The sequence below is a fragment of the Glycine max genome, chromosome 12 (assembly GCF_000004515.6).
Source record: "Glycine max cultivar Williams 82 chromosome 12, Glycine_max_v4.0, whole genome shotgun sequence".
NCBI classification, from domain to species: domain Eukaryota; kingdom Viridiplantae; phylum Streptophyta; class Magnoliopsida; order Fabales; family Fabaceae; genus Glycine; species Glycine max.
Genome location: NC_038248.2, coordinates 20,365,327 through 20,376,882, shown reverse-complemented (window position 1 = coordinate 20,376,882; position 11,556 = coordinate 20,365,327). Strand labels below are relative to the sequence as shown.

General features: G+C 34.1%; 1 protein-coding gene across 1 annotated transcript; it reads right to left on the bottom strand.

Moving 5' to 3' along the window:
* Nucleotides 1–252: 252 nt before the first annotated feature.
* Nucleotides 253–3,630, bottom strand: LOC100806492 (pentatricopeptide repeat-containing protein At3g24000, mitochondrial). The gene has a single exon (XM_003540028.5). It carries the CDS (start codon nucleotides 3,451–3,453, stop codon nucleotides 319–321), a length of 3,135 nt encoding a protein of 1,044 aa, XP_003540076.2. The 5' UTR covers nucleotides 3,454–3,630; the 3' UTR covers nucleotides 253–318.
* Nucleotides 3,631–11,556: the final 7,926 nt, after the last annotated feature.

Genomic DNA, 11,556 nt, shown 5'->3' with positions numbered 1-11,556 from the left:
AATATGATTTCTGGGATTAAAAATCACCTCAAAATATAAATAAAAACTGCAACACAGAATGTAAACTCTATTCCTGAAACAAATTTATGTCATCTATACATTTAATTTTAATGCATTGTCCATGTAAATTACTTCTGCTATTACATATTTATCCATACTCATGAAACAAATGTGACTTCATAAGCAGCGTTTAACTTTTGACGCGGCAAATTATGATTCATGATAATATATAGAACATTTACACAATGAATCAAAATTGAACTTGTTAAATTACTTTATAACATTTTTCAATTACTTTTTCCAACAAAATCCAATCCATCACCAATAGTCCGAACAGGAACACTTGCCACTACTGAAATGGTGAAACCGGTATGCATCCCTTAATATGATTTTCCTGCCAATTATTTGACTAACCATCTTGAAAACAGAGTGGCAATCACCACAGACACGGAGATTTTTAAATATTCTAAGAGGTGAACCTTCTGAGCTATTGATCAACCCAAATGCAAGAGCAATTCTCTCACTATGGTTCCAAAGATTATGCTCCTTTTGTTCTTCGTCTGTATCTTGCAATGAATAGCTTGTGTCGGGCATATAGCCTGCCTCTCTGATAATCTTTTTGAGCTCTTCCAACTTTGCATAGATTTCTGCATTTTGTGGATGATACTGGTCTCCCATTCCAAAAGTAGTAACCTGGTTTTTCAACTTGACCCAACTACAGGCAGGTTTCTTCTTTATATTGTGTGATTCCATTTGCTTTCTCACATTCTCCACATCTCTCCACCTTCGGGTTGATGCACAGACATTTGAATAAAGAACATAGGCCGAATCATCGGATGAGTCCAGCTCGAAAAGACGGTCAGCAGCTTTCCTCGCAAGCTCCAAATTGCCATGTATTTTACAAGCAGCCAACAGGCTACGCCAGACGAGGTCAGTTGGTGGAACTGGCATCTTATTAATGAAATTTTCAGCCTCGGTAAGCTTTCCTGCTCTCCCAAGAAGGTCAATTATGCATACACAATGTTCTATTCCGGTGGGGACACCAAATTTGGTAGACATTGAAGAGAAGTATGCAAGACCCTCGTCCACCAAACCCCCATGGCTGCATGCAGACAAAAGTGAAACAAAAGTGACATGGTCTGGTCTCAGTCCCAGATCAAGCATCTCATGAAAAGCTTCCCTAGCCTGCTGGAAAAAACCATGCCTGGCTAATGCCGATATTAAAATGTTCCAAGACCTCTGTGACCTGCTTCTTGGTTGGGGAAGGATTCTAAACACATCATCAATTTCACCACATTTTCCATACATATCCATTGTTGCATTTAAAACATAATCATTTGACTCAAACCCATGTTTAATAATCAAGCTATGAAGCTGCTGACCTTCATCCAGTAGAGTTAAGTTACCGATAATGGCATGAGCTACAGAGAAGCTAAACTGATCTAAATGAATCCCATCATTCCTCATCTTTATTATAAGCTTTAGTGCCTCCTCACCAGGTCCATAATGAGCATTTGCAGAAAGAATGGCATTCCAAGTACTAGAATTCTTATTAGCTAATACGTCAAAAATATAGTTACTTGTATTAAGATCACCACACTGGGCATACATTGTAATTAGGGAGCTTTGGACAAATGTTTCTAATTCAAAGCCTGCTACAACTATATGTGCATGGATGGGCATTCCATGATCCAAAAGGTCATCAGGAGACAAAAAAGCACTGAGAAGATTAACAATAGTAATGTAGTTTACAGGCACACCTTCTTCTCTCAACAAATTGAAGGCTTCAATCGCTGCATTAGGTTCTTTGTTATCAGCATGTCCACCTATTAGTGCATTCCAAGTCACTTCATCTCTGTCAGGCATAATTTTGCACACCCTTTGTGCAGCAGCCATGGAACCAAATTTCCCATACATGGTAACCAATGCATTACCTATGATCAAATTGTGATGGAGACCAAGAAGAATCACAAAGGCATGAACAATCTTTAATGTTTCTAAATTATAACAGGCAGATAATGCAGTAGTGAAGGTTACATAGTTTGTCGCCTTTCTTGTTTGAAGCATCTCAATCAAAAGTTCTAAGGCACGTGGATAATTTCCATTGTCAACATGGCTTGCCATCATGGAATTCCATGAAATCAAATCTCTCTCTCGCATTTTATGAAATACAAACTCTGCATCCTCAGATTTTCCAGCCTGAGAATACATACTTAGGAGACTATTGCACACACAGACATTTGATTCCAGTCCAGATTTTACTACCATACCATGAAGCCCTCTTCCCCACCTCAAATTTTGAGCAGAGCCACACACTGGTAACAAGGCTGAAATAGTAATATAATCTGTTTTTGCATGAGTATAACGCATCTGAGAAAAGTATTCTAGAGATTTTTCACAATGACCATTATGTACACTTGCAGTAATTATTGAATTCCACGAAATAGTGTCACGTTCCTTCATGTCATCAAACACACAAGATGCCTCCTCTATGCTATCACAATTACCAAACATGGAAATAAGGGAGTTTGCCACAGACACAGTAGTATCCAATCCAGATTTGATCACACTACCAAGCACCTGATAACCCAACATTTTATCTACAAGCACCCCACAAGACCTAATAACCGTAGCCATTGCATTTTCATTACAGTACACCCCATCACGCCTCAAACGCCGATAAACACTCATAACCTCCTTTACACACCCATTATAAGCATAACCAACCATCAAAGAAGTCCAAGACACTATATTAGGTTCCTCAATCTCCTTAAAGACCATGTCAACCTCAGCAACCCAACCAAACGTACCATAAAAGTGAAGCAAACTCGTCCCAACAAATACATCACATGCCAAACCGCATTTGATCACATGGGCATGAACCTGAAATGCCCCTTCAGTCATGCACCCTGACCTATCACACGCGGTAACCAAACTAGCAGCCACATAACTGCTTGGCCTGACACCATGTTCAAGCATGTGGCAGAAGAATTGCATTGCTTTTTGATACCACCCCACTCGAACAAACCCCGACATCAAGTTATTCCAAGAAGCTTCGTTTCTCTCAGGCATTTTATCAAACACGTGTTGTGCATGCTCGATGCTGCCAAACTTAGAGTACATGCTGATCAAGGTGTTTGCCTGGAATGTGCCTAGGTGAATGACACCCTTCACGCAAAAGGCGTGCAGTGCCTTCCCAACAATGAAGTCTGTGATTATTGAAAAACCCTTTTGAGGAAAGCATGAAACTTGGGGGTTGGGGTGCCAATGGGTACCATAGTTCAAAGGTTCTTTTTCTTTTGCGCATGTTTCGAAGTGTGTAGTGGGTGGGGCTTGCACAAGCGTAAGAGTAGTTAGCTTTCGGCAATGCTTTGATAATCGAATCCGATGAGGCACCCCACATGACAAACTTGCGTAGAAGTAGTGCAAAGGCAATTTTTTTGCAGTATTCATCCAACATAGCAGAATCAGGGAACGGGTAAATGAATTAAGAGTGAAAGTGAAATTGGTTGAAAAATGACATGGCTATGAGTAGGGACGAATGCTTAGACTTCTCTGACCAAGTTTTAAACAGCAACCGGAACATGGCAATGGCAATGCAATACTTTTGGAAGCGAATTATATATTTTGTTTCAATAAAAACTTTAATTTTCACATTTCTTTCTTTCAGGAAACGGTATGCTCATACTGTTGCTAGTAGGAATAACAAACTTCTATTCTTATTATTTTAAGCCTTAAATAATGTTTTTTCCCTAAAAATTAAGGTATTTTTTTTAATTTTTTGTGCTTAAATATATTTTTAGCTATTTAAATTTGAGAAATTGTTTTTTAGTCCTTAAAAACATTTATTTTCATTAGTTTAATAAATTTTTGAAATGTTATTTTTAGTCCCTTTCGTTTTTTACGTTAATGATGTAATAATTTGTGACCATTTATTATCATAAAAAATATTTTTCTTAATTTAATTTTCTTAAAAATGATTTGTTGTAGTTTAAAACAACCATAATATAAAAAAATTACTAACAATTTTTCATTTATCTTTTTATTTTTCTTCTTTAATACTAGTAAAATATGTAAAAAAAAAAAAATCACCAAACCATGCGAGTAAAATATTTTGGCGGTTTAAAATTGACATAAATCATTTTTAAAAAAAAATGAATAAATAAATTTTGGTGGTTAAAATCATTACAAATTATGAAATTATGAACATATTGAATAAAGAGAAGCTAAAAGTAGTTTTTAAAAAATTTGAGGACTAATACAAACAAATTATTTTTTTAAGGACAAAATAGAAAATTACTTAAATTAAATTTGAAGGATTAAAAAAATATTTAAAATTTTTTATAACCATGAACACATGTAAATTTGAAAGCTTAATACCTATGGTATGTTTTGCATATTTGAACTATATTATTGATGCAAATAGTTCTGGATATGTACAAGAGTGATGTGTTTTTACTTATTTGGCATAATAGCATTACACAAACCGCAAATGTTTTCTTCTCCACGGTCCCTACACCTCTACACAAAACGTTTTATCCTCTAATGCAATTTTTTTATATATTAATTTGAATTAAAATATAATTAATAATTTAATATAAGTAAATTAAAATTATATAAATAGCATGGTGGGTTACATGTGGGTACACTCGTACTTGAAGAAACCCGACAAGAATGGGGATAAATATTAAAATTTAAACTCACCTCTTTTATACTTGAATTTGTACGCATCCCACCACCTTTAGCCGCGAGAGGGATGAGGAGAGTCAAACCAACCCTATTACCATCACTAGTGCAATTGGGGGCAATTTTATCAATGTACACTTTCTCTCTCCACAAAATTCTCAAAGTACACTACTTTGAGAAATTTTTCCCCAACTACACCTATTTTGTTTTTCCTATAGGGGAGTCGGGTTTGGGCACCCCGACTTCCCTTCGTGTGTTTTTTTTTTAAATTAAATATTATATTATATAAAAATATTTTTAATTACTTTTAAAATTATTTAATTACTAAATTATTTTTTTAATATTGATTAAATTAATTTTTTTATTAACAAAAATATACATATAAAGAAAAATATAAAAATTGGATAAAATTAGAGTATAATTTTTTATTTATGTTATATGTAATTGTGTAGTTAAATTTATATTTTGTTAATTTTTGTATGTTCTTATAATTAAAAAATAATAAAATTAGATAGTAGTATTAAAGTACAGTAAAAAAAACACCGCGAAAAAATATATGACACATCTATCTTATAAAGTAGACAAAATACTCAAATTACAGTAACTGAAATGATACTCGACAATAATGAAACATATTAAAAATTACAATTACAACGCAAACATAACAAAACTAATGAGGATTTGAAATATATTATGCAGAATACATGTCTTCTTCTATTTGGATTACTGGTTTGCTAAAAATAGCCATTATTGTGCAGAATCATTTTCAATAGTTGGATTGTGCTAACACCTTTAGCACGTCTTCATCATTTTTCAATTCTATTATCTCATATTCAATCAAATTTTCAGAATACTTAGAATGAACTGGTTGTCGAAAGAACAATCGTCTAACCAATTGTGATCCTTGAATTCCATTAGGGGGAACCCATATAGGTACAACTTGGTTGATTAAATCCTTGAGTTTCTCCATGCCACATCCCGAAGGAATGCCAAATCTTATTGGATTAGTTCCAGTAAAGCAGTAACCCAAAAACTCACCTTGGTGTGGTATGTTCCACTTCCCATTGTAATACATAATTGCATCATGAGTAGGAGTGATGGTTGATTGAAGCAGGTTGAGTATAACATCTGGTGTTCTAATAATGGTACATAATAATTCTATAGGGCCAACACACGAGTATTGTTCATTGCACATTAACATTGTGTAAACATCATTATCATTTTTCAATTGTAGAGATTGAAAAAAATATTGTTGACCAGCATCTATGAATGGTTGTCGGTAGTAGATTTCATCCAGTAATTGATCGTTGGTTAGTTGAAGGGTGTTGTGCATTCTACACTTGAGTGTATCAAAAGAACAGTTGTTAGGAACTCACATTGGTGTTGGAGTGAGACTTTGAAAATAAACACCAGTTTGGTTGTGAGTGATTGATCCATTTGGAAAAAATGAAAGCTAGTATGGAGTTAGAAATAGTCTAACTGCTTGTTTCTCCCAAAAATGACATAGTAATAAGATTGAATTTGGTTTGTGAAATTATGTTGTGTGAGATTGTGTTTGTATTGTGTATGTATTGTGTTATTTATAGTTGTATGAGTATTCTGCCACATTGATGTGTATTGGAATCCAATGTTTCTTTTTACCTAGTAAGTGAACAAAGAGATTATGAGTTGTCCATCTCATGTCAGTTTTGCACACGTCTCTAAAAAAAATTAAATGTCTCACCTGCAAAACTGACATGAAATGGACAACTCATAATGCAAAGTGTTGTCAATTTGGACTATGATTTTTCCCATGTAATTAAAGCAACAGACGTTCATGATGATTTTCAGAGTGAACAAAGAGATTATGAGCTGTCCATTTCATGTTAGTTTTGCAGGTGAGACATTTAAATTTTAGAGACGTGTGAAAATTGCAGAGTATTGTCAATTTGGACTATGATTTTTCCCTTGTAATTAAAGCAGCAAACGTCCATAATTATTTTCAGAGTGAACAAAGAGATTATGAGTTGTCCATTTCATGTTAGTTTTGTCGATGAGACATTTAATTTTTAGAAACAGTGTAGTGTAAATGGCAAAGTATTGTGGATTTTGACAGTTATGTTACCATGTCAACTACTGCAGTAAAAATGGGTAAATTGAAAATTGCTTATTTAAATTTAAAGGAAAAATTATTTCAATACGTAAAGTGATAACTGAAGACGAACATAAGACATTACATGAAAATCTCAAAGAAGAAATAACTTAGACATGAATGATCCGTAGACTACCAATCCCGTTTGAATATAGGTTCGTGGGATGGAGATAGGTTACTTCCTTCGGGCCTGGAAGAGGAGTCAGTATCACTATCATGGTTTTTGACCCAACAAGTCTCGTATTCATCTGATAAGTCCTCAAGATTAGAGGTTGAACCATGTTGGTTGCGTGGTGGGTTGTTGTAAAAAATGTTGAACATTTGTCGAACATTAGCATCATCTTACAGAATAAAAGATGTGTACATATAACGTTGTCCTGACTCAAATATAGGGCACCGAAAGTGGAGATGTTGGATATGTTGTTTTGGGTCAATGTTTAGTTTTTGGTGAACAAGTTCAAGCAATTGTGTAAAGGTTATGACCTTGTCGACCATGAAAGTTTTTGTGTTGTTACTAGCGAAGGTGGTGCCCTCATTAGTATTGCAAATTTGGCCGTCGTAGTAAACACAAACATATGCAGTTAGGTGACACATTGTGGTAGGGATTAAGATGAAAATTTGAAATTGTTACGAATGTCTTTAGTTGTAGTGGTATTTATAGAATTTGGTTATAGTTGAGTGAGTCACTAATTAATTGTGCATTTAGATGAACGGGTAAATGAACATTTAAGCATATTTACAAGGGTCCATAATGTGCAAATTGCCGAGTGAAAAAAACAACTGAGTGAAAAAAACTGAGTTGTCCACGTCATGTCAGTTTTACTGGTGCGACATTAATTTTTTTTAGACACGTGTGAAAATTGCCGAGTGTTGTCAATTTCAACTGTGATTTATCCCTGGTAATTGATGGAGCAGAAGTCCATTATATTTATCAGAGTGAAAACAAAATTGAGTTGTTCATGTCATGTTAGTTTTACTGGTGCGACATTTATTTTTTTAGAGACGTGTGCAAATTGTTAAGTGTTGTCAATTTTGACTGTGATTTATCTCTGGTAATTGATGGAGTAGAAGTCCATTATAATTATCAGAATGAAAAAATAATTGAGTAGTGCATGTCATGTCAGTTTTACAAGTGAGACATTTATTTTTTTAGAGACCTGTGTAAATTGCCGAGTGTTGTCAATTTCGACTATGATTTATCCCTGATAATTGACGCAACAGAAGTCCATTATAATTTCAGAGAAAAAAAATTGATTTGTGAAAATTGCAGAGTGTGTCACGAATATTTTTTTGTGTGGATATTTTGACTTTATTACCATGGAAAAAGTGTCTAAATCATAGTTTTTTTTTATTATTTTGTGCTTGTATTTTGAGGTGATATCCCATGGAACTGGTGCACGAAATAATTTTTTTTGGATTCTTTGACGTTCAAAACATAGAAAAAGTGTGTGATGAATATCATTAATGTGTTCGACATGATTTGAAAAAAAATTCAAAACATGGGCACTTAAGCATAGTTGCAAGGGTCCAAATCATAGTTTTTTGATTTTGTACTTGTATTTTGAGGTGTTATTCCATGGAACTGGTGCACAAAATAATTTTTTTATTCTTTAACGTTCAAACCATAGAAAGAACGAGTCACAAATATCATTAATGTATTTGACATAATTTAAAAAAAATGCAGAACATGGGTACTTAACCATAATTGCAAGGGTTCAAATAATAGTTTTTTAGATTTTGTGTTTCTATTTTGAGGTGTTATTCCATGGAACAGGTGCACGAAATAATTGTTTTTGGAATCTTTGACGTTCAAACCATAGAAAAAGTGTGTGACGGTTATCATTAATGTGTTCGACAAAATTTGAAAAAAATGCAGAACATGAGCACTTAAGCATAGTTGCAAGGGTCCAAATCATAGTTTTTTTTTTTTATTTTGTACTTGTATTTTGAGGTGTTATTCCATGGAATTGGTGCACGAAATAATATTTTTTCGATTCTTTGACATTCAAACCATAGAAAAAACGAGTCACAAATATCATTAATGTGTTCGACATAATTTTAAAAAAATGCAGAACATGGGTACTTAACCATAGTTGAAAGGGTTCAAATCATAGTTTTTTTTTATTTTGTGCTTCTATTTTGAGGTGTTATTCCATGGAACTGGTGTACAAAATAATTTTTTTTAGATTCTTTGACGTTCAAACCATAGAAAAAGTGTGTAACAGATATCATTAATGTGTTTGATATAATTTGAAAAAAACGCAGAACATGGGCACTTAAACATAGTTGCAAGGGTCCAAATGATAGTTTTTTTTATTTTGTACTTGTATTTTGAGGTGTTATTCCGTGGAACTGGTGCACGAAATAATTTTTTTGGATTCTTTGACATTCAAACCATAGAATAAATGAGTCACAAATATCATTAATATGTTTGACATAATTTTAAAAAAATGCAGAACATGGGTACTTAACCATAGTTGCAAGGGTTCAAATCATAGTTTTTTTTTATTTTGTGCTTCTATTTTGAGGTGTTATTGCATGGAACTGGTGCACGAAATAATTTTTTTTGGATTCTTTAACATTCAAACCATAGAAAAAGTGTGTGATGAATATCATTAATGTGTTTGACATAATTTTAAAAAAATGCAGAACATGGGCACTTAAGCATAGTTGCAAGGGTCCAAATCATAGTTTTTTTGATTTTGTACTTGTATTTTGAGGTGTTATTCCGTGGAACTGGTGCACGAAATAATTTTTTTTTGGATTCTTTAACGTTCAAACCATAGAAAAAATGAGTCACAAATATCATTAATATGTTTGACATAATTTTAAAAAAATGCAGAACATGGGTACTTAACCATAGTTGCAAGGGTTCAAATCATAGTTTTTTTTTTTATTTTGTGCTTCTATTTTGAGGTGTTATTGCAAGGAACTGGTGCACGAAATAATTTTTTTTGGATTCTTTAACATTCAAACCATAGAAAAAGTGTGTGATGAATATCATTAATGTGTTTGACATAATTTTAAAAAAAATGCAGAACATGGGCACTTAAGCATAGTTGCAAGGGTCCAAATCATAGTTTTTTTGATTTTGTACTTGTATTTTGAGGTGTTATTCCATGGAACTGGTGCACGAAATAATTTTTTTTGGATTCTTTAACGTTCAAACCATAGAAAAAATGAGTCACAAATATCATTAATGTGTTCGACATAATTCGAAAAAAATGTAGAACATGGGCAATTAAGCATAGTTGCAAGGGTCCAAATCATATTTGATGATGCCGTTACAGGGGTACTTAAACATATTTGATCCCATTATCACAATATTTTATACTTCAATGACCAAGACGATGACCAGTCCCACAAGGTGGTGGACGCCGATTACATCGCGGATTTCTTCTTTCCAGTATGACTGGTTCTCCCACGTCATGATGATGTTGTTGTTCTATGTTAGTATTTTCAATGTTGGTTGTTGCAGCTGAAGAACTTTGACCTTGTTCTCCAAATGAATGCGGTGCATCAAACTATTGTAAAGTAGCTAAATATGATGTCACTGAATTTGGTGTATTGAAATCGACGCCAAATAAATCGGTCATCCATTCATGGGTGGTTGCGGTAACTGACTCACCAGTGTGGCCAAAAGTTTGATGAGCAAGTGAAGGAGTAGAATACATTGACTAAGGATGTGGAATTTCAAAATGTGTTTGTTCAACACCTGACCCTGCAACATTTTGGATAATTGTTGTGTGTGGATCATGTAGTTGTTGTGCAACAAACAAGAACAAAGTAGTGTTTTTCCTATACCATTCCATGTACGCTCGTGTATGTGTCACTATTCCTTCAACCCATTGCCCAGCTAAAACATCGTTGTGTATGTTTTTACCGATATTAATCCACTCCGCATGGTATTCCATCCAATCAGTGTAATGATTGCCTCGCATGTCAATTTGGTGAAGTAGGTCAAGATTCATGGGATCAACAGGGATATCTTGTTGTAGTTTAAACTGTAGCTTCACCCGATTTGTTTGATGCCATTCAACAATCGAGAAACAAATGATTGCAGTACATGCAGACCAAATCTCCATGTCTCTATATGCACGTTTGGGTAGGTGTTCTTCAAATCCTCTATATGGGACCCAAGAAAATTGAAATATATGCCAACAAGGCAACATGTTAGTATGTATGTGCATATTTAAGGTGCAGATCATGAAAGTATTATACCTCATGGCTCTCCATATGATCTATACGAGACCTATATCCGACTAAGTCACCATGTGGTGTGGCCCTATATTCTAATCTACCACCACTTCATCTGAAATGTAAAACATACAAAATCAGTATTCATGGTAATGTTATAATACACGTCATTGAAATAAAAAATTAACATTTCGCTATATGTAAATAACCTTTTAGCCAGTGGAAAAGTTGTTTCGGGTCATGGGACTCTTGGTGCAATAAAAGGCATGCGGTACCAAGCCCATGACTGCAATAGTATGACACAACCACCCATAGATTTACCAACCTTCGATGATGCTCGACATAGCTCTCTATACAGGTTTGCTAAACAAGCCAAACCCCAACTATATTTTTTTTGTGTTGTTCAAATCACGTAATAGGTTCAAATACATTAAATGAACTTTATTTCTAGATTTATCAAGAATTAAAGCACTGCCAATCATGTACATTATGTAAGCTCTACACCTGCAATGTAGTTGGTGCGTTGTTGGTTCTTCGGGCAA